The sequence below is a fragment of the Zalophus californianus genome, chromosome 3 (genome assembly GCF_009762305.2).
Source record: "Zalophus californianus isolate mZalCal1 chromosome 3, mZalCal1.pri.v2, whole genome shotgun sequence".
NCBI classification, from domain to species: Eukaryota; Metazoa; Chordata; class Mammalia; order Carnivora; family Otariidae; genus Zalophus; species Zalophus californianus.
In genome coordinates, this window is record NC_045597.1 from 69,038,150 (window position 1) to 69,063,329 (window position 25,180).

Consider the following 25,180-nt stretch of genomic DNA (forward strand, 5'->3'; position numbering starts at 1 on the left):
CTAAAACTGTACCCCAAGACCAACTCCATGGATTGAGGTAATCAATCCCTACAATGAGTAACAGAAAAGAAGGTAAATCTTCTGGGGGGGTGGGAATCACATCAACTTCAACCCTTCAGTTCTTTTATACACACTGCCCTGCATAAAAGAAAAAAATTACAAGCCCTAGATACAGGGAGAAAGAAATATGATCAGGAAAAATGTGACTAATAATCAAGAAAGAAAAATCAGGTAATAGATTATGACCCACAGATGATTCAGATGTTGGAGTTAGTTACAGAATTCAAATCTCTGCCAGCACTGTTAAGAAGAAAAAAAAAAGAAATGAGTGAAGAGACTTTCAATAGAGAAATGAAATCTATAAAATACAATTAACTGGACATTCTAAAACTAAAAAATTCACTATTCAAAATTAACTAATTGGATGGGCTAAATGGAAGACTGCACAAGGCAGAACACAAGATTGGCAAATCTGAAGATGCATCAATTGGAAATATCCAAACTGAAGCACAGAGAGAAAACAAGAGTAGAAAGAAAGGGAAGAAAATAAAGAGCACATGGGACACAAGCAGTACAACATATTTATAACTGGAGTGTCAGAAAGAAAGAAGCAATAATAGAGTAGAAGTAATATGTGAAGGGATAATGACCAAGAATTTTTTAAAACTGATAGAATATATCAACTTGCAGATTCCAGAGCTCAGTTAACCCCAAGCAAGATAAATAAAACGAAAACCATAAGCAGGCTCACCACAGCAAACTGCTGAAAACAAAGATAAAGAGGAAATCCTAAAAGCCAGGAAAAAGACACAAGACCTACAAGGAGCAAAGGTTTTCAGCTGTTTTGCAAACAGAAAACGTGAAAACTAGAAGAAAATAGAATGAAAAGTTTCAAACTGCCAAATAAATAAAAATGCCAATCTAGAATTCTGTATCCAAAGAAAATACTCTTTAAAAATGAAGGTGTGATAAAGACCTTTCAAACAAATGCTGAGTTAACTGCCACAAGACCTGCACTATAAGCAATACTAAAAGAAGTTCCTCGGGCTGACAGAAAAGGAATTAAGATGACAGCACAAAACTATCAAAAAAAAAAAAAATAGCAAAGAGAAGAGAAAATGTATATGTAACTAAGAAAGAACACTATTTAAGGTAATGATATTGTGGGATTTATAACCACAAAATATATGAAAACTATAGCACAAAGAGTGGGGAGGCAACAAATGGAGTTGAACCAATTTAAAGTTCTTGAACTGTTCAGAAGGTAGTAAAAGCATTAATATAACACAGACTATAATAAGCCAAACACAGATACTATAATCTGTAGGGTAACCACAGAAAAATAATACAACCAAGCACAACTAAAAAGCGAACAGAAGAGATAGAATAATAGTAAGTACAGATGACCCTTGAACAACAGGAGTTTGAGCTGGATTCTTTTTTGATACAGTACAGTGGTGTAAAAGTACTTACTCTTTTCTATGATTTTCTTAATAAAACTTTCTTTTCTCTAGCTTACTTTAAGAATACAGTATCTAATACATACAACATACAAAATATGGGTTAATCAACTATGTTATTGGTAAGGCTCTCAGTCAACAGTACGCTATCAGTAGTTAAGTTTTTGGGGACTCAAAAGTTCTATGTGGATTTTCAACTGTGTGGGGGTTGGCACCCTTAATCCCCACATTGTTCAAAGGTCAACAGTACCTGACTGAGTCAAAAGAAGGTAGGAAAAGGAGGAAATAAAGGAATAAAGAAAAGACTGGCAAAAAAGATAGCAAGATTTAAAACCTACTACATCAGTAATTATACCAAAAGTAAACAGTCTAAACACTCTAAAGAACAAAGATTCTAAGACTAGATAAAAGAGCAAGATGAAAGTATAAAATGTTAACATAACATACACTTTAAATATAAGGATATATATAAATAGGTTGAAAATAAAAGGACAGAAAAAGGTTTGTCATGCAAACAAAACAAAACCAGTATGCCTATATTAATATCAGACAAAGTAGGCATGAAGTATTTGTACAGATATCAAGTGATGTTTTATAATTATAAAAGTGTAACTTTTATAATAACAGGATAATAACCTGATAGTTTATGTGCTAAGTAACATAGCTCCAAAATATACAAAATAGTTTCTCCTCCAATCATTTCTACTGTCTATCTTGCTTTTCCTTTTCTTTTCACCACACTTCTCACAATCTGACATTTATATTATATATTTAATTATTGTTTCCTTATTCCCCCACCCCCTTGTGGAGAACGTAAGCTCTGCAAGGGCAGGGACTTACCTATCTCGATCACACTTTATTCTCTGTAACTAGCCTAACACATAGTAAGCACTCAATAAGTATTTGCTGAACAAATGAATAAAAGTGCCACTAGCAACTTATATTCTCAGTGCTTACTTTTAAAGTTTATAGGATACATTTATTTTCTTCAGTTTATGCAATCCTTTAACTTAAATAGTACTTAGCAATCTCTGTTAGCCAAAATTTTACATAAGTTTAAACAAAAAGCTTGAAAAAATGTTACTGGGAAATACATTTCCTTTTCATGCAACAAAGGCTCCAAAATCAAAAATCATCAAAACGTGCCTTTCTTCATTTAGTAAACATATTTAAATATATATATATTAATTCACATAAATAAAATAATACAATTACATATTAGCTTTCATGTTTATTCAACTTCACAGAAAATCCAAAAATGTGTCTGAAATTGGTTATCTATCTAAATACCAATTGTTCATTATGGTGACATAATACTATGTGGTAGGGGAGATATACCTAAGTTAAACAAATTCTTAAATTCCTGACAATCTTCAAGTGGGCAAAAGGAAATCTGAAAAATCAAACTTACAAGTTGTACGAAGATACAGAAAGTAATGTAACCTTTAATACCTGGAACAAGTTTTACAGCCACATTTGTAATTTACATATACAGTGGAGATCACTGAAAAAAAGCTTCCTGTTGCACTGCAGCAAGAAATCTTATTATAATGTAGATTAAATGAACTTGCTACAGAGTGCAGCAAGATAACCTCACTGAAGACTCATAAGATTTTCATAATGGAACTTGTTACAGTGAGTTAAATATTTCCTTAATTTTATACAGTACATATTTTTCAAAACGAACATTATCACTGAAGACTTTGCTAACCACTGTTAGCAATTACTGTTGTATACATACTTAATTTTACTTTAGTTATATAGTATGTGGCTCTCCAAATGTTAGCATATGAAATGTTAAGTTTAAACATAATAAAATAATCCCCTACGATGAAGACTCAGGACATCAAAACTTTGATCATTATTGCACCTATTTTTCTACAGAAAAATGGAAAATTTACATCATAATCCTCCCAAAAAGTGAACAGACAAGTTGTTAAATCACAGACTTATTGGCATTAAACAAAATCTACAATGAACATTTTTTTGTGAACTGATGTACAGAATTAATGTGCAATGAAATTTGGTTAACTATGATCATGCAAATAAAAATCCTCCACAATCATGTTTTCATTATGTTTTATAAAATGGTCTTAAAGATATACTTCCATAAACATTTCCGGTGCAATTTAGTCAACGACAAAAATACAAAGCTATCCCTTATTCTTTATTTTATAGATTTAAAAACATGCCTTTGTACTGCTGAGATACAAATAGCGTGTTTGGGAGAACTGAGCTCATGGAACAGTTAAAAACCAATGCATCTTGGTCTAACATTAGCTGCCTTGTATACAGCAGCCTCCCATAATCACTGGTGTCAGTACTGTTGGAAATGAACAATAGTTAAATATTGAGAGATTAAGACACAATTCAAAACACTTTTTTTAAAAATAAAAGGCCGTTTCATAAACATGAAGAAATCTTTAAAAGAAAAATAATCACATCAATTGTGATATACATTGGAAAATAGTAAAATGTCATTTTCCAAAATAGTTTCTTTATTATATCCCCCATCTATTATAACCAATCTTGGAAATATACCTTAAACATAATGGTGTATTATATGAAAATGCTCCATTATTCAATGTAATAAATTTAATAAGTTAGGATATGATTTTCTTTTCCGATGTTAACTGTGGAAAAAACAAAAGAACAGCACCTGAAATACTACAATGAATTTAGGCAAGCATTAAGTAACTTTTATGTTTTGGTTCAAAATACAGTTTCCAAAACTGTATAAAGGATACTGACTTAAGTAATTTGTTTTATATTTTGCAGATTACGATGATAAAAAAAAAAAAGAACTGCTCTAAATCCAAATAAACTTCCACTTCTCCCAATCTAGATGAAGTGGAATTTCATTCAAAATTTATAAGATTGTGATACCTACAGTAAGTAGCTCAGATAGTTGGATATATCACTCCCACCCTGTCCCCCCTGCCCAAGAACAAGTTTTTGGCTCCAAAATAAAGTACAATAATAAACTCTTGATGAAAAACTATGTTATGGGGCAATCTATCATATACTATGGCTAAATATGAATTTACAGAAAAGAGCACATCCCATTTTCAGCACTTTTTCATAAACATGCAACTCACTATAAAATACAAAACACTTGCTTTCAAGAACAGCTTTATAAAGACACACTGCATCAATAAAATTTTTTCTTTCTGATTAACTTTACACTGTTATGGAGAACTGGAACTCTTCTATGTGTATATATCAGATTTTATATTATAGTGTAATAATTTGCATCTTCTGAACATAATGTTCAAGAGGAAATATCTATACACAATAACATTCTAGACTATTAAAAACTAATTCAAATTACAGAATTTTATTGATACAGTAGATTAATAAAAACTGAAAAGGGATGATGATAAAATGGGATAAAGAATTCAGTACATTATTTTATAACACACTCTTTAAAATTAAAATATTTTAAATCTCTCTTTTCTTAAAATTTTCATTGCCATGAAAGGCCAGAAAATTCTGAGACCAATACTGAGGTGTAAAATAATCAAACTTCAGGATTATTTCACAATTTGCATGGTGTCCTCCCACTGGAGGCACCATTCAGGTGTAATGGCAGACAGTATAGCACCTCTGAAGATTAAGGGTGCCTAGGAGTAAACACTAGGTAAGATACACAAGGGAAAGAGACGATTTAACTCTCCAACAAACAATGACATCAAGAAAATGACACCATTTGTTGAAAAAAATTTTTCACAGTAAAATTGCAGAGAATACAAATACTAACACTGACAGACTACTGCTTAAGATCTATCCTAACAAACTCTTTCCAAATCAATAGATCCAATAAACAGTTGGGTACTGTCAGTTTAAAGCCGCAGATAAAAGCTATACAAGCACTTTAGAAGTCAGAAACATTAAAGAAAGAAAGAAGAAAAAAGAAAGAAAGAAAGAAAGAAAAAAGAAAGAAAGAGAGAGAGAAAGAAACAAAGAAACAAAGAAAAACAAAGAAAAACAAAGAAAGAGAAAGTAAAAAGAGAAAAAATATATTTACAAGTTTCTTCTTTAGTTTATGTCTACATAGCCATCGGACATCACACTTCCACAAGACTCCATAGTCAATGTTATCACCACGCGTATGGCTAAAGCGCTGTGACCACAAAACACATGAGGTCATCAAAGGAAGTTCCAACTGTCCACTCTCTGGCAGTCCCGCTTTGTGCATCTCAAAGGCTTTACTTAGCCTCAAGCTTGACAAAAAAATGCTTCTTCTCAAAGCTTTCACATAGAAAGTTATTAATTACATTTGTTCATCGCCTTTCTCTTTTAGAACTTCGCCGCCGTACCTTAAAAGAAAAATTACCAGATGCTTAATAAAAATACTAGACATAGCAGATAGCTTTTCCCACAACAGAGAAAGAAAAAACTATTTCACTTTTCTATTTAATAATTTTAAAGAGAAATGAACAGAAATGTCAACAGCAAGAAAAACAATTGCAAATATTTTTCCACTTATGTTTTTGTGGTAAAAGAAAACATTTGATCATTATGAACTTAGGCTTACAGTTGTCTTTCTGGGAAAACAGTTATTGAATGTGGATCATAACAATCATTAAATACACAGAAATAATCTGAAATTCAGACATATTATAATTTACTGGCAAGTACTAATGAAAGCATAATAACACTTTAGTTCAAAAAAGACCAGTATAAAGAGGAATATAAACAGAACAGGATTTTAAATTAATTAATTTATGGTGCAGTTTTTGTTTTGTTTTGTTTTGATGAAGACACTAATCACAATGAACTCTTCAGCCTTATTTTTATATTCAAAACAATAAACAAATACTTTAAGAAACAAGCCCAACAACAAGTTTGAGACCACACAGTTCAGATATTTTTCTGTGGTCATAACCCCTTTACAACCCGGGCCCAGACATAAGTGCTGATTATGTTAAATAGCACAGGGGGGGGGGGGGTCAACTCTGGGTCTACATCTCATAACACAGGTTTCTCAAACAAAGATGGCTGGCTGTAGTGATTCAAAGACTGAGCATCAGTGTATCATCAAGAGAACAGACCTTACTTAAATGTGTTAACTATACTTCCTCCAACAAGAAATACTCAAGATGTGTTAACTGACAAAGCCATTCTTAAAAAAAATTATCTCAGGAAGAATCACATTCCTACTTTTGTAAAAGAAAGGTCTATTACCAATTTTATAAATTTCAAAGACGTGATTTTATCCTATATGGTTAACTTCTAGTTTCTACTGTGAAACTCAAAGAAAAAAGTCAAGAAACATAAACCACAGTCTATTTAACATATAACAGTGCTCTAAAATCAAGGTACAACTTAAATGCCTGAAGTGTCAATATCAGACAGCTACTTGTTCTTCTCTACATTCAGCTTTCAACTTGATATTTACATTTTCACGAGGCTACAGCTATTATTCTCAGAGTCTCAGTATTCCATAACGGATGCTCTCTAATTATTCAAGCTGGTAGATGAAACAACTCTACAAACTAATGAAGAAAAGCACTTAGACTTATACGTAAGAGCAAGTATATGTATCTTACCAAATATTTACCAACTCTATTCTATATTCTATACTATCACACATGGTACTTTAATAAACACATACATTTACTGTAGAAACTTCCTCTTCCTCTGTTTCTTCCTGTGGAATATCATCATTGACAGGAGAGCTACCCTGAAACACATCTACTTCTTCACTTGAATCATTTTCTTTAGTAGCTGCTTGTTTGGAGCGTCCTACACGGCTAGAGTAAAACAGATGTAAAATAAAATGAACATTCTGATCTTGAAGTAGTAAAATGCCTTAAATATTTCATAAATTCTCATTTATTATCATTTTTATCCTTCATTACCTTACAAAACAAGAAATATTTTTCTTATTCTAAACCCTACACCAGTGTTTAATCCTAGAATCTCACCTACAAACACTGACCAAGTAACAAAAACATGTGTGACTGAGACCAATACCATAAAAGATTTTAAAACATAAACCAAAGTCTGCTCTTCCTTTTATCTTTCCCAACTCAGTAAATGGCATCTGTATCTCCTGAGCTTCTCAAAACAGAAAATTTGGAGTCCTTCTTACTACTGTACCACTCTTCATTACTACTGTACCACTCTTCATCTAGTCCCATAATTCTTACAAAGAAATCTCAAATCCTATTCACTTCTCTCCACCTCTATTGCTTCTACACATTCCCAAGCCATTCTTATCTCTTTACTTCCTCTCTAAAAATGTAAAAACAGCTGATGTCACTCATTCCCCCTCAACAATTCCCTGCTATACTGAGAGAAATTCCATAAATCTCCTTAATATAGTATATAAGGCCCTGCAGACAGTCCTGGGGTACCTGTCCATTCTCCTCCCTTTCTACTCCCCAATTCCTCACAACTACACTGGCAAATTCTTGCCTTCCTTCAACTCTCTGAATTGGCCAAGATTTTTCCTACTTTGGAACCTTCAAATCCAATATTCCCCCCAACTGTGTTCTTCTTCCTGTTCTCCATCAGCCTAATTCCTACTATTCTCAAGAAATCAACTGTGACTTTCCAAAGAGAAAACTTCCCAATTCCCTAGCCCTTCCATTACTTTCTCTTACAGTACCCTAAATTTCATCAGGGCACATATCACAATTTAGAATTCCATATTTCAGTGTGATTATGCAATGACTACATGCCCATTTAGATGGTAAATCCCATAAGGACAAGAATCAGGTCTACTCTGTGCCACCATATCCCCCAGCACCTCATACTCTCTGAAACACAGGAGGCAATGAAATATATGTAATAGATACCACCATTTAATCAAATGTTTCCCTCTCGATATTTTTCTACCTGCATATATATTCTTTCATTAAAAACTTTTTTTTATTTGAGTACAGTTGACACACGTTACCTTAGTTTCAGGTGTAGTGATTCAACTTATTTATACATTATGCTATGCTCACAAGTGTAGCTACCATCTATCACCATGCAGTGCTACTACAGTATCACTGACCATATTCCCTACACCGTGCTCTTTTATTCCCATGACTCATTCATTCCCAAACTAGAAGCCCATATCCCCTACTCCCCTTCACTCATTTTGCTCATACTCCCACCCCCACTACCCTCTGGCAACCATCACCTTATTCTCTGTATGGTAACTTTTTTTAAAAATTAAGAATACAGTTTATCACTTCTCTTAGGTAATCCAAAGTATTGTTTAATCCACACTCAAACCAAGTAATTTTTTTTACTTGATTCAGTTTTTCTCAATTCCACTGAGGTCAGAACAAGAAAAACAGGCAGATCATAACATATGTTATTCTACTAGTTCTAAAAAAAGAGGTTCCCCGTGAAGGGAAGATACACTGTTAAGACAGAATATAGAGTCTTTTTTTTGCACTGATTTTTAAAAGAAATACTTGTTTGGTTTAGAACATTCGTATGAGGAAATGACATGATAATCATTTAAGTCCTTAATTTTTTGATGCCCAAATATAAACAAATTACAGTTATGAGCCTGAAAGATATTTTTGTTATTTCCTCATTATAAAATTAATTCTGGAAATTTAATATTCCTTAAGAATTTGTTTAAAAAACAGTTATTTTCCGTAATTGAATCCAAACACATTTACAAAGCTATCACAAAAATATACTTACCTTTACTTTTTTACCCAAGGAAAAAGTTAAATGGAAGAGGGCATGAAGTAGCTAGACACTCAGGCAACTTTTCCTCTTCCTGTGGAATACACAGGAACGGGAAAGACTTCTAAGGTAAGTATTTGGCCAAGGCGCGCTGCTGGCAAGTCTGAAAAGCCAACGCACTGATGTAATTATGTAATGGGATTACTCTCAGGAAAAGTGCAGAATTTCTGACTAATGGAAGGAAGACATGCTATTTTAGTTCCACTTAAATAACTGAGAAAAAAGGGCAAAATATACAAATTACAGTACTGATGTTCCTGCTACTTTAATAATCTTAGGTACAGATTTGTTATTGTAACTTCTTATAAACATATGTTTGTGTGAACTTCTAAAACTATTTATATGTAGATATGGATGTGTTAATTTGATTAGAAAAGAAACAAATTCAAAACATCAAAAACTCAGATCTACATGTGATAATTTCTGTGGATATAATTTAAAGAAAAATAATGCCTGTTACTTTCCTACACAATTCAAAGAATAAAAGCAAAAATGTAAAAACTTTTTTTTTTTTTTTTTTAAGTTGCTGAGGAAAGACATCAAGAAAAACTGTAGTGTGCAATGACAAGGCAACCTGGTCAGTAAGATGTGATTATTTAAAAATACCTTCTCATCTCTTTAGGTACTATAAAGTCTGTATTGGAAATAATAAACTATATGTTACTCATTTAAAAATATTTGCCTAAAACCTGTTAAGAAATGTACAAATATTATCAGAGAGTTAATTGGGATATCAATCACCTAGGTAAGTTTATAAAAATTTTATCTTACCTAGTGTAATGGGAGTAAATATATGAGATTTTAAATATAGCCCTATGTATATTTAAAAATTTTTGAACTTTTGCAAAATAATTTGAAACTGGTTTGAAATTTAATATTATTTACAACTTACACATTTTTTTTTGGTTGTGATGGTGATGGCGTTTTTGATGGTCTTCCTCGTCCTTTCTGTGGTGTGGATTGTGTGGATTCAACTGCACTAGTTTCAGGAGATTCTGCTCTGCTTTGGAGAAGACCCAAATGTGCATAGCATCAAATTATGATTTATGACATAGTTACGAAACATATGCAGTTTAGAGTTGCACGTACTTACCTCTGTTGTGTTCTCCTTGATGTTCGGTGTTGTTTGCTCTTTGACTTCTGTTCTGTATTTCCACTTTGTCTTTCTTCTTCTTCCTCTTCTTCTGGTGCTGAAGGTCCAGATTTTTTTTTGGTTCCTTTTTTAGACGTTTTCATTGTTGGCTCTTCCTTTGCTGTACCTCCACCAAGAGGTTTCGGCGGTCGGCCTCTTTTACCTTTCTTTGGTGGACTGTTCTGTTCATCTTCATTTTCTAATATATCTTCTTTGAGCCTCTTTTCTTCAGGCCACTGCTGTTCATCTGATTCTGAAGCCGTATGGCCTCTCTTCCGTCCACGCTGACTACCTTTAGGTTTCTGCTCCTGTACCAACTTGGTGAGGTCATCCATACCTAATTTTTCTTCTGAATCTGTAACAGGTGTTTTTTTCCGGCTTCTAGGTTTGTCCAATTCAGACTAGGAATAAAAACCACAATTTCAAACATAAAATTGTAAGTGTGCATATTTTGAAAAATAAAACAAAAAATATGCTATCCACTTTGTCATAAAAATGTGCTTAAATAAAGTGTAGAGTTCTTAAGCCCATCAGAACCATAACTACTTGTATTTTAACTAAAAAAATTATCCAGAGTAAGAGGATAAATTTTTATTTTTACTTAAGCTAGAGAGCCTCAAATGGAAACCTTTCAAGATCAGTATTTTATTAAATTATACATTTTAATGAAGAGCTACTATTTATTTCATTTAAAAAATTTCTAAATTCCTTGCATGAACAATGGATAACTATACTAAAGTATAATGGATCTGCTTTGATAGTCAATTTAAGTAATTCTAATTTTACTACACAGTGTTTACAACATAAAATATCAACTATGCTATATATCATGTTTAGACACCATAAAAAACTTTTATTTTATAAACAGAGGTTGCAAGATACAAAAAGTTAAACATTCATCACTTATTAAAAATTTTGAAAACACTTTTGAACCTGATACTGCTTCTTTTCATGAACTAATTAAAAACAAAAAAAAACAATTTAAATTATTTAATTGGTAACTCAAATTTAAAAGCCTAGTCTACATTCAGAGAATTTAGGCACTGAGCAGAAGATGCAAACTGAGGAAATTCTCCAAAGAAATCAAGAACGGTATGAACCCTTATAGCTTCTCCATACACATACATGTATAAAACCCATAAATAAATGTAAATTTTATTTCCAAAAAGTTTACGCCAATTTACATTCTTAAAAATCAGTGGTAGAAAACAACAAAAATTATCTGATTAGTTTAATAGTCATTTTGTTTCCTGTCTACAAACTCCCTAATTATGCTGCTGGTATTATGTTCTTTGCCCATTTGCATACTGGAATCTTAGTATTTTAATCTACATTCTTGTGTATATATAAATTTTAGTTCTATTTGTTATGGACTGAATTGTGCCCACACAAAATTCACATGTTGAAGCTATAACCCCTAATGTTATGGTATTTGAAGAAAAGGTCTTTGGGGAGATACTTCAGTTGAGATGAGGACATGAGGGTAGGTGGGGCCCTCATTATAGAATTAGTTCCTTATGGGAAGAGACACCAGAGAAATCTCTCTGTCTCTCTCCACCATGTGGGTCCACAGTGAGAAGGTGGCCATCTGCAAACCAGGAAGAGAGCTCTCACCAAGAAGCAAATTGGCCAGCACTTTGAACTTGGAATTCCCAACCTTCCAAATGGTGAGAAAATTAATTTCTGTTGTTTAAGTCACCCAGTCTATGGTATTTTTTATGGCAGCCTGAGCAGACTAAGACATTATTGTATCTTAATAGGATTTGAGATGAAGGTTTAAACTCTTTTTCCTATCTACCCCCCAGAGTATTCCAATCATTTAAAAAGAAACCACTGACTTATAATGCTTCTTTTATTTTGTATTATGTTTTAAAAATTAATAAGGTTTCTGAGCTATTGTAACAGCAGCATAATATTTTACTAATTATAAATAAATACATTTGTGTCTGGCTGGGCTGATCTTATTACTCCTTTTTATATTTATTCTTCTACATGGACTTAAAATCACCCTGGAATTTTATAATTACATGTAGATTCATTTAGAAAGAATGGTTATCTTTTCTTATTCATTTTTCCCATTACAGAACATGGTATGCCTTCTTTCTCTTCAAATCTTGTATGTCTCTCAATTTGGACATCTCCACATAGTTTCCCCCAACTTCTTTTTTAAGGAAGTTTTAGATCGATGGATGTGTCTGTCTGTCTGTCTGTCTACCTACCTATTTTTGTTGTTGTAGTGGTTATTGTGGTGAAGGAAATCACCTTTCACCCAAGTGTATACTTGATATAAAGAAAAATTAACAGAATAAAGTTAAGTTATGCACATACATACATCTATTTATATGGCTACCATGCTAAATTCTTAGTTTTTCAATTGCTTATTTTTCTAAGAGTTCAAACGAATGTCTCTTTTTCACTGTCATATCTTTGACTATTTCATGTCTTCCTGAATTTGTCAAACATTCTAGAACAATCTTAAATAATATTGATGACAACAGGTTGCTTGTTTTGCTGATTTTCAATAAAAATGCTTCAAGCATTTTGCCTTTATGAAGAATAACTTAAGAGTAACTGAATTAATAACTACTGATTTAAACAGTAAAACATTTAGCGTGTTAAGGAAGTATCCCGCTGGTATTAGTTTATTAAGAGTTCATATATATCAAGAGTGGATTTTAAATTGTATTTATGTCTTCTTGACATGACCTGAGATTATCTTGTTATATTCTTATTTGGCATACTGATTTGCCATATTATATTAAAAGATTTCTTAGCATCAAATTATCCTTACATCCCAGGAAAAATAGACCTGTGACTGGTTTTAATTTGTTAATGTTTATTTAGAGTTTTGTACATAAATTAATAATTAATTGTTGTTACTCAGAGATGCATAGATAAGGGAAATATTGAACTAAAACTAAATTTAAAATTACCACCTCTAATTTAAAATGTTACAATTCATTTTGATGTCCAAAAATGTGTAAGGTAGTTGAATTCCTTTATGCCCTGGAAAAGGTTGGTGGTTAATAGGATATTCTATGTCTGTTTTCTTGAGAATACTATAAAATAATCTAGTTTGCTAAAGCACTACCTTCTCTAGTTTCTTTTTCATTTTGCACTGCATTGTCTTAAGAACAGAGGGAGTATAAAACTGAGGTTTGAAGCAGGAAACGGAAAATATATTATCTGTAAAGTTAAGTATTTGAATATAAATGTATATGGAGAATAATTCCTGTGTGGTGAAATTTTAACATCAAAGTAGTAGCATATGCAAAGACAGTACTCTCTCACTATAATCTACTGGTCTTTAAATTGAACTTCTGTCTCATAATGCTAACCTCTTTGAGGATATTTCAGTTGATATTTATTAATAAGGTTCTTGTAGTATTTCTGAAAATGGATGCAATGTTACACAAAAGGAAGCCAAAGGCCTCCATTATAATTATACAAATCAATCTCAAAAGCTCAGAATTTCAAAACTTTTCTATGAAATATAGAGACTTTGTTCTTCATTGCTCTAAAAGGTAGAACTAGATATAGAATTTATAGGATAACAAAACATTAAGCGTTCATCACAACCACATCTCCCAGTTCTGGGGGGGTGTGGGGATAAGGGGGCAAGACAGCACGTGGGTATGGGTGGCCTAGCTGGCGTTTCCAAGAAACAGGAGAAATTATAAGCTCTCCACCTAAGGCATTTTCAAGCATATGCTAACCAACTCTCATAAATGCTAATGAAGGAATTTCTGCATTAAATGAGAAGTAGGACTAGAAGACATAAATACCTTTTCCAATCAAGGTTCTCTTCTATAAATCCAGATAACAGGATTCCTTTCTGGCTAAGCGATCAATTTTTAACTCTGCTTGGGCAAAATTTTTAAACAGCCAATAAAAATCAGAATTTACAGTATAAATAGTAAGGATTTAGTAAGAATTTTAGAATGATAATTTTTTAAGTGGAAGAAAAACAACCTGGTAAAACAAATTACTGAAGAAATTGAAAACAACTGAAAATAATTTATTAAACTTTTTGGGATATGTAATGTTGGACCAGTGGAAGACAAGAAGGGCAGTAATACTTCAGCGAAAGCAAAAGTATTTTATTAATAACCTTCCATCTCTACTAAGAGAGTAGTTTCAAATGCATTAACTTTTACTTTAATTATTGATCAAAAATATTGATCTTTATAATAATAAAACAGCAGCAACACCAATTAACTTAGGTTAATTCATTTATTCTGATAAACCTTACCAGCTAAGGAGTCACATTTTAGAGATAAAGAAACTGATTCAGACAGCCTCACTGATTATTCAAGAAATGTTTAAAGCTAACCTAGAAAGCCAAAATGTGTCCAATTATTAAGGCTATCAGGTGGTGCTGGAATACATAACTGTATTTTATATCTGCACTAAAACTTAAATCTGTCTTTAAATAACATTTATAAATTGTTTCTATCATACAAGTTATCATTGTTATTAAAATCTAAAAACTAAAGGCGGCCTTTATGAAGACTGTAGCATTTCTTTACTAGAAGCTTATTTAGTAATGAAAGGCTCAAGAAATCATCTAAAATGGAGGAACCTTTAAGGACCCTTATTCTACCTCCCCCCTCCAATGCTAAGTTTAAGCTTACTGTGTTTTAAAAACAAGAACAACAACAACAACAAAAAAAACCCAAGCAGTTCTGAGTATGGGACTGGCATGTTTGATTTCAAAGGTCTACAGAATAAAGATCATTTATTAGAATGACAAGAAACACAAGAGAGTCAATATGTTTAAATTACATGGTAGAGGATAATTATAAACCCAAATTGGTGATTAAAACCATTAAAAGAAAATCAAATGTCGAATTTGAGAATGATATTAACTGGTTTCGGTGTAAAAATTATTTATACAGTAAAATTATTTTTATCATTATTATTATAATTATTATAAAATCAAACCAAATATCTCACCCTTACAAGATCAGAGTCGTCTCTCTTGTCACTTTTTTTTCCTGGCAAAGGTGAAGACATTGTGTAATCTTCATTTTCACTGTGATCCATTTCAGAGCTATCAAGCCTTTTAATATAGACATTTATAATCATTATTACAATGAAATAACTTAAAAGCTTTTTCTGTTCCCTAGTGTAGCCTTATAGCTTTATGAGGAAGTTTCATTCTTTTCAAAAAAGTATCCATTTTATTCTATCATATTTAGCAACAAACCAACAAGCAATGAATCACATTTAATTTAACATAATAGGGAAACTTTAAAAATCACAAATTTAGTTTTTTTCCTAAGTCTTTTTAAAAACTAAATTCTATTTTGGAGTGGGTACATAAAGTAAATTAAAACTTTTCTTGTTAGCAAGTTGAATTGGCCTATATTACTACAATCTGCACTGTTCCCTCTCTCTCCCATATCCCCATTCCACTTTTTCTTCTCTGTACTCTTAACACCCTCTAACACAATAAAGTTATTATGTTGATTCTCTACTAATCTTCCCCTGCTAGAATGTAAGCATGGATCTTTGGTCAACTGTACTTAGCAATTTATACTAAGCACTTATACCAGTGCCACGCATAAAGTAGGCATTCAATAAATACTTACTAAATGAATTAATAGCACATGCTCTCATTTATTGGTATAAAGGCTGTCTTCTGTCCTAGGTGATCACATCCTTAATCTGGCTTTAAAAACCATTTAAACATTGTTAAATCCTAAATCTCAATCCCTGACCCAGAAGCTACCCTGAGCTCTAGACTCACATATCCAATTGCCCACTCACTTGAATCTCTAATTGCCATCTCAACTTTAACACAGCCAAAACAGTCATTTGGACACTCCTCTTTTCCACATCTCCCCAGAAAATACACACACACACACACACACACACACACACACACACACACACAGCCTATTCCTCCTCAAAGGCTTTTACATCTCAGTAAATGGCACCACACACACACACACACACACACACACACACACACACACACACACAGCCTATTCCTCCTCAAAGGCTTTTACATCTCAGTAAATGGCACCACACACACACACACACACACACACACACACACACAGCCTATTCCTCCTCAAAGGCTTTTACATCTCAGTAAATGGCACCACACACACACACACACACACACACACACACACACACACACACACACAGCCTATTCCTCCTCAAAGGCTTTTACATCTCAGTAAATGGCACCACCACCTATATAAATACTCAGGCAAAACACCTAGGATACATCCTTTTTTTTTGAAAGGTTTTATTTACTTATTTGACAAAGAGAGAGAGAGAGAGCACAAGTAGGCAGAGCAGCAGGCAGAGAGGCAGAAGGAGAATCAGGCTCTCTGCCAAGCAGGGAGCCCGATGCGGGGCTCAAACCTAGGACCCTGGGATCATGACCTGAGTGGAAGGCAGACGCCTAACTGACCGAGCCACCCAGGTACCCGTACCATCCTTAAATATTCCCTTTCTGTAACTATTCACATCTAACCCATCAGCAAGACTATTTGGATCTACCATCAAAATAAATCCTAAATTTGACTATTTACCATCTTCTTCCCAGTTTATCCCTTCCCTGAAGTACTATTAGCTGACTCCTAACTGGTTTTTCTACCTCAACTCTAGTTCCTCTATTCTCCACAATCAAGGCAATCTAATAAAAGTACAAATCAGATCACTAGGCTCCACAGCAATATCTTAGCGTAGGGGGAAGAGTCAAAGACAACACTGAGGCTCTTAGCCTAAATGACTAGGTGAATTAGATCTCTGATTATAACCACAAATTCGACAAGAAAAACCAGTAATTTAGGAAATGAGTTGCTGGAAATGTTTTGGTAATGTTAAGTAGGAGGCCATCCACTAGAAAATGTCCGAATGATATAAATGAAGGGACACTCAGGTATCAGCCACTAATATGTATTAATACAGGAATCTAAAACAAGAGCTATAAATGTAATTTTTGTTCAATTTCTACTATATTATGTATCACTTGACAATTTATTCATTACAAGGAAATTGATAAGAAATTTCAGAATGTCTCCTTTCTTTATTGACTGGTTCTAAACAATACAAAAGACAGCACAGTCTTTGCTAAAAACTAAACAAAATCAATACACAGTGGCAGTTAAGCCCCGTACAAGGTTCTGCTGCTAACAAACGGTGTACAAAGCACTATGCCAAAACTAGTGAAAATGTGAATTATTTTCCCTTTTCTTCTTTCTTAAAAAGAAAAATCTGTAGAGCGTGATTTGAAAGTACAATTTTAAAACAATTTTTTAAACAAAAAAGTTTATACATGTACACAGGAAAAAGAAATTCAAACCAAAGCGTATATAAAATGATCTCCCTCCTACACTAGATTACCATGAGACGTTGTGTAGTCTTCCAGAAACTTTCTATGCATATAAAAGCCAATGTGAATACAAATCCTTTCTAAAAACTTGAAAATACTATAATACTGTTCTATTCTTTGCCTTTTTACTCAATAATGTATTGTCGAAATAATTCATATTAGCTCATACCTCATCATTTTTAATGATTATGTATTCCATTGTACAGATGTACCATAATATAACAGTTTTACAACTGCAAGACATTTAGCTTACGTCTACCAACACAGGCTATACCAACAAGCTAAAATATGAAAGGCTAAGATGGAGTGCCTATCTAAAATAAGAGAGCAAATAAGTAAGAACTTGTAAATGGCTACCAGTGTTAAATGGGAATGTTCAGGTATGCACTGATTTCCATTCACTGACATTAAATGTTTTGGGTTACATTATTTTAAATCTCATTGCCTTGTTGGAATCCTTAAATGTAAAATATATTAGGTTCTTACCTCCCTTTTATTCTTCCAGGAGAGCTTGGATTTGAGCTGCTGCTTGCATTGCTTACAGTTTCCATTCGTGATGACTTTGTCTGAGATTGCTTGCCAGCTGATGAAAGTGGCTTATTAACAGCTCCTAGAACATTGGTTGTTTTAGGCTGAAATGAAAAATGCATATCTCTTTCTATTTGATTAAAGCCAAAAGAAATTTACATGTAAAGAGCCATAAAAAATATCTGTCGAAGTGTTTACATACAAATCACACACACAAATATGCCTATCCTTAAACAAAATAAGGATTATGAATTGAATATCACTTGTACAAGTGAAAAACTATACAGATGGCATAACAGTTACGTTTTTTAGCTATCTGGAGGCAAAGGCTTACATAGAAAGTGAGAACAAATAAAATGTGCAGTCAACAAAAACAGATAATCAGACTCTTGCTCTGGAAGGACATAAGAAGATGTTTTTAACTTTAAGACTTTTTTCTTGATATTACAGGATAAGATATTGAAGTTCAAGGTCTCCAGGGCTTTATTATAAGCTACAAAATAAGTTCATGTATCTCAGCTTGCATCTATACAGTAAATATAATTATTTCTAACTAGCAAATGGAAGATGCCTAATAATTATATTTTTTATCTTAAGATATATCAATTTTAAAGAAATACAAAATAACATAGTTATGCCAATAATCATACTAAAATAAACTACCACATAAAAATTAGAATGACTCTCAAAACGTACTTTTCCAGGAGTGAAAAACGATTTCATTTCTGGAGGCAGATAATTTTTGGTGTTACTGAAATTCTACAAGCAAGGGAAAAAGTTGCAGTCAGTGAATACTGAAACACTATACATGAGGTGGTTCGAAGCCAACAAAGCATACAACAGCTTTTGTTTCACAGTACATAATCAAATACATATTTAAATAATCAAACACAAAATTTCAGTCACTGATTTTAAATATTGTAATAAGGGGCACCTGGGTGGCTCAGCTAGTTAAGCATCTGACTCTTGATTTCAGTTCAGGTCATGATCTCAGGGTTTTGAGATTGAGCCCGTGTCATGCGAGTCTGCTTAAAGATTCTCTTTCTCCCTCTCCCTCTGTCCCTCCCCTCCCCTAAAAATAAATAAATAAATACTGTAATAAGTTTAAACTAATTTCATACCAACTCCAATATTAACAAAACATATTTGTACTCTAACATGTTAGAGCTCTGTAAGCGCATCAGAAAACCATGCTTCTATAACAATACTCTCCAGAGAAGAGACCACATATACTCCTGTTATCTTAATCACAACAAGGTAAAAGCAGACAGTCCCTTTTAGCTACTGGGTGAGCCTACATACAAGGCTGTTGTAAATCACTATACATTGGTTAAACTTTAATTAGTATTTTACTTAAAAACAAACATAAATACAAAAACAGTAGTGGTAGTTTCCATACTCTCAGTCAATAGGCTTAGGTGCATTATGAATCTCTAAGAACGATTCTGGAAAACACCTATTGTATCTTAAGTTTTGTAAAAGTGGTTTAGGAACATTTTTGTAATGCTCCCTGGGTCTTGAACTTGTTCCTGTATCAGTTCTCTGCTTGTTTCTTCATACCAGTTATGAATCTCAATCAAGGCTTATATAACTTCAGACTGTGTCTCTATCAGCATTCTCCTTCCCATTTTGGATCAATGGCCAATAACGACAGCTCTACATGCTTTGATCACATTTTTGCCTGAACTCACACACTGGCATAAAACTCTGAATGCAAACTCTAGATTATCTTAATTAATCTCTGAACCTTATTTGTGTCCTCTAGTTTGGCCCATATTCTAGCCTTGAACCACATTAGTTAAGACTCATAGTGACTTTTCCATGACATTAGTAGAACGCTCTTGATCCTGAAATCTTCCCATAACCTAGGGCTGAGAATACATTTTATTTCGATCTATACAAACAAAATCTACAATAACTACCTTGTCAGGTTGGGTGAAAAAACGAGCTGGTAGTACTGGGTCTTTAGGAGATTCCAAACTGTATGTGGTGCTCTTTGACATGATGATATTCATGGCAACATCACACACAGTGTACAGTTTCTGCAATGGTATTAAAAAAAAATTAGATACTTAAGGTGGCATCCTCGACTCTGTGAATTAGGAATTAATTCTAGAACATGCAGTTAGTACAGGCATACCTCAGAGATAGTGCGGATTCAGCTCTAAAGCACCACGATAAAGCAAATGTTGTAATTAAGTGAGTCAAATGAATTTTTTGGCTTCCCAGTGCATATAAAAGTTATGTTTACACTATACTATAGTCCACTGAGTGTGCAATAGCATTATGTCTAAAAAACAATGTACAATGTAATTATAGTATAAGTAATTAAAAAATATTTTATTGCAGGGGTGCCTGGGTGGCTCAGTCAGCTTAGTATCCGACTCTTGATCTCAGCTCAGGTCTTGATCTCAGGATCATGAGTTCAAGCACCACACCAAGCTCCATAGTGGGCATGGAGCCCAGATTAGATAGATAGATAGATAGATAGACAGACAGACAGATAGAAAGATAGGTAAATAAATAATTTTAGACAAGTTTATTGCTGAAAATGCTAACCATCATCTGAGCTTTCAGTGACTTGCTATGTTTTTGCTGGTAGGGAGTCTTGCCTCAATGTTGATGGCTGCTGATGATCAGAGTGGTGATTGCTGAACTGTGGTCATTTCTTAAAACGAGACAATAATGAAGTTTGCTGCATTGACTGACTCTTCCCTTCATGAACAATTTCTCTGTAGTGTAATGCTGTTTGACAGCATTTTACCCACAGAACATTCAAAATTAGAGTCAATCCTCTCAAATCTTACTCCTGTTTTATCAACTAAGTTTGTGTAATACACTAAATCCTTTGTTGTCATTTCAACAATCTTCACAGCATCTTCACCAGGAGTAGTTTCCATCTCAAGAAACCACTTTCTTTGCTAATCCATCATAGGCAACTCCTAATTCATTAAAGTTTTATCATGAAATTGCAGCAATTTAGTCACATCTTTAGACTCCACTGCTAAGTTCTCTTGCTATTTCTACCACATCTGTAGTTACTGCAACCATCGAAGTCTTGAACCCCTCAGTCATTCACAAAGGCTGGAATACACTTCTTTCAAACTCCACTCCATGTCGATAATCTGACTCCTTCCCATGAATCACAAATGTTCTTAATGGATGTAGAATGGAGAATCCTTTCCAGATTTTCAATCGACTTTACCCAAACCTATCAGAAGAACCACAATCTATGGCAGCTATACCCTTATAAAATGTACTTCTTAAATAGTAAGACTTAAAAGTTGAAATTATTCCTTGATCCATGGGTTGCAGAATGGATGCTGTGTTAGCAGGCATGAAAACAGCATTAATCTCACTGTATATCTCTGTCAGAGCTTTTGGATGAACCGGTGCATTATCAACGAGAAGTAAGATTTTGAAAGGAATCTTTCTTTCTTAGCAGATCTCAACTATGGGCTTAAAATATTCAGTAAACCATGTTGTAAACAGATGTGCTGCTATCCAGGCTTTGTTGTTCTCTTTATAGAGCGCACAGAGTAAATTTAGCATAATTCAGAAGGGCCCTAGGATTTTCAGAATGGTACAAGAGCACTGGCTTCAGGTCCAGGTCACCACCTGCATTAGCCCCTAACAAGAGAGTCAGCCTGTCCTTTGAAGCCATGCACGGACTTCTCTCTAGCTATGAAAGTCCTCAATGGCATCTTCTTCCAAAAGAAGGCTGTTTTATCTACATTGAAAAACCACTGTTTAGAGTAATCACCTTCATTAATTACCTTAGCTAGGTCTTCTGGGTAACTTGCTGCAGCTTCTTTATCAGCACCTGCTGCTTCACCTTGTACTTTATGTTATGGAGATGGCTTCTTTCCTTCAACCTCATGAACCAACCTCTGTTAGCTTCTGCTTTCTTCTGCAGCTTCCTCACCTCTCAGCCCTCACAGAATTACAGAGTAGGGCCTTGCTCTGGATTAGGCTTTGGCTTAAGGGAATGTTATCATTGGTTTGATCTCCTATTCAGGCCAAACTTTCTCTGTAATAAGGCTGTTTTGCTTTCTTGTCATTTGTGGTTTTCACTGGAGTAGCACTTTTAATTTCCTTCAAAAACTTTTCCTTTGCATGCACAAGTTGGCTAACTATTTGGCAAAACAGACCTAGTTTTTAGCTTATCTCAGTTTCTACATGCCTTCCTCACCAAACTTCATCATTTCTAGCTTTTGACTTCATCATTTCTAGCTTTTGATTTAAAGTAAGAGACGTGTGACTTTTCCTTTCACATGAACACTTAGAGGCCACTGTAGGGTTATTAATTGACTAATTTCAGTATTGCTGTGTCTCAGGGAACAGGGAAGCCTGAGAACAGGGAGAAAGATGGGGCGACGGCTGCTGGATAGAGCAGTCAGAACACACACAACATCTGTCAATTAAGTTTGCCATCTTAGGCGGGTACAGTTTGTTGCACCCCAAAACAATTACAATAGGTGACATCAAAGATCACTGATCTCAGTTTACCATAGCATAAACAGTAACAATGAAAAAGTTTGAAATACTGCAGGAATTACCAAAATGTGACACAGAGACATGAAATAAGCAAATGCTGTTGGAAAATGGTGCCACGAGACTTGCTCAGTGCAGGGTTGCCACAAACCTTCAACTTGTAAAAACAATGCAATTATCGGCAAAGCACATTAAGGTTATGACGACATGCAGTTTTCAGTACAACACTGTACGTTAAACTACTATTTTCATTATTTCCTTGTAACAGCATTACTACTAACTTCCGTATTAGTAATTCTACATCGGTAATTCAAACTACTAATAGAAATACTAATTATTAAATACTAATAAAAAGACTTGATAATGTCTATACATACTACAGAAGTAGCATATCTACACTAGAATGCTTATATCAACATGGAATCATAATTATTCAAAAAGAATTACATACTTCATTCATTTTTGCATCATCTGGTCCTTGGGCATCTTTTGTTTGTTTAATATTTTCTACCATCTTTCTGATAAATGCATGACTGTTATTTTCATTTTTAGCCATTAATATCTCTAGAACGAACCAAAGACATCTAAAAAAAGGAGGGGGGAGAAAAAGAAATGAAGTGGAAAAAACTGGTTGCTTAATATAGATAAAAATAATTCTAAATATAAATACAATAAATTCCACAAAAGGAAAAAATTAAAAAGAGAAAACCAGCTATCAATCAATAGAGAAAAAAAGGTACATCACACATACATATCATAACTTACCAACAATGTAGGTGTGAATTCCTAAGACCCCTTCCCAAAAATTCACTAATGTTCCCAAGGAGGTAGGTAAAAAACGAACTTAAATGGTGGAGAGAATGAAGTGATCCTAACTCCTAGCAATGACTGGGAGGGAAGAGCCTGCCTAAAGTAATAACTGGGCCATGGATAAAATGAAGCCTCAAATACTCAAGACTGACTGCAATCCTGATTGGAAGTTTTCAAGAAAATAGAACTACCCCACTCAGTAGTTAAGAATCTCCATTAATGGGCGCCTGGGTGGTTCAGCTGGTTAAACGACTGCCTTCGGCTCAGGTCATGATCCTGGAGTCCTGGGATTGAGTCCCGCATCGGGCTCCCTGATCAGCAGTGAGTCAGCTTCTCCCTCGGACCCTCCCCCCTCTCATGCTCTATCTCATTCTCTCTCTCAAATAAATAAATAAAATCTTTTTAAAAAAAAATCTCCATGAATAAGTTAGAGAAGAAAAAGTGATGGCTGACAACTACACATACTGTCTTTGCTTAAAGAGGGAAATATTAAAAGGAAGTTTCACTAGCTAAAGTTATTTACATAAAACTCTATTCTAGAACAAACCAAAAGTGCTTTATCACTTTACAGACAGAATGGGACAGGGTTTTAGCACAGAGGAGAAAAGTAAGGAAGAAGAGAGAAGTGTGAAGCAAGGTATCATTCTAGAAGGGGAAAAATAACCTTAAGGACCTCAGTATAGGATAAGTTCTCCTGGAGTAGCTCTCTGACAGAATGGGGAGATTACTCATGGCTGTACTGGGGCAATTTAAAAATAAACCAAATGTTTAGTAAGTTCTGAAGAATATTAAATGTATTTCAAAAACCAAAGTTCTCTGAGAAAGTGGAGTGGTTAAAAGTTTTCATTAGTTACAATCACTCTAACGCAGAACTCATTTTGGGAGAATTGCTTGTTTTTAAAAAAACAGAAACTGCGGCTTTTCCCTTGCCATGAGAAAGTTGTAAGTAATTTGATTTTATTCTCTTAAGGCACCTCAAATATTTAACTATAAAATATTTCTATGAACTAAGAAACCAGCAGTTATTTTAACAGGAAGCTAAAGGCATAATAAATTCATTTATTCAAAACCACAATGGTAATCCTTTATTATAGCAGAAAGAGAACTAGGGTTGCAAACTTAAAGAACTATGCTGGTGTTAAAAAGACTTCTCTAAACACCATTATATTTTCCTATTCCACACACAGGCATAGATGGTTTTCTGGCTTCTCAACAATAATCTTTGAAAGAATTACAAGTGTCATAAATTTGAAATAGAGAATCACCAATGAAGTCGTAAGTGTGATAGTTCCCTGGTTACCAACTTGGCCCATTATTAAATTAGACCATTCTCTCTTCCTACAGAAGAAGACAGTTACTGCAAAGAAAAAGTGCTTTGTGAATAAAGCCCACATGAAAATCCAGAGTTGCAGAAGAAAGTAGGAAAAGACAGGAACTGGAACAGAAGCTTTTAATGGACTGCATCCTAGAAAAGAAATGCCAGAATGGTAGAGAAACAGAACAGTAGTACAGTAATTGTGCTAAATTCAGTTTTGGGAAATCACATAGGAAATGAAATATGAAGAGATGGTATGAAAAAAGAAAAACAAGAGAACAAATAAGGGAAAGAACCTTAAACTCCTAAGAAATTAAATAAATCTAATAAACTAATTATAATGGAGATTCCATTATCAGCAGCAAAGAGAAAAAACTTCAGAAAAC

At 33.8% G+C, this 25,180-nt stretch overlaps 1 protein-coding gene across 8 annotated transcripts in view; it reads right to left on the reverse strand.

Annotated features, from left to right (window-relative positions):
* Window positions 1-1,944: 1,944 nt before the first annotated feature.
* PDS5B (PDS5 cohesin associated factor B) overlaps window positions 1,945-25,180 on the reverse strand; it is a 195,472-nt gene continuing 172,236 nt past the window's right edge. For 4 of the 8 annotated variants that reach the window (XM_027590032.2, XM_027590030.2, XM_027590034.2 and 1 more), the window contains 9 exons: window positions 23,121-23,253; window positions 20,098-20,217; window positions 18,872-18,934; window positions 18,134-18,279; window positions 15,250-15,355; window positions 10,255-10,694; window positions 10,054-10,164; window positions 7,078-7,216; window positions 1,945-5,779 (listed from right to left, as the gene is read on the reverse strand). In XM_027590032.2, the coding sequence (XP_027445833.1) occupies window positions 5,744-5,779; window positions 7,078-7,216; window positions 10,054-10,164; window positions 10,255-10,694; window positions 15,250-15,355; window positions 18,134-18,279; window positions 18,872-18,934; window positions 20,098-20,217; window positions 23,121-23,253 (1,294 nt within the window). In that variant the 3' untranslated portion in view covers window positions 1,945-5,743. The remainder of the gene's footprint in view (window positions 5,780-7,077; window positions 7,217-10,053; window positions 10,165-10,254; window positions 10,695-15,249; window positions 15,356-18,133; window positions 18,280-18,871; window positions 18,935-20,097; window positions 20,218-23,120; window positions 23,254-25,180) is intronic. The other 4 variants (XM_027590031.2, XM_027590029.2, XM_027590028.2 and 1 more) reach the window with 4 other exon arrangements.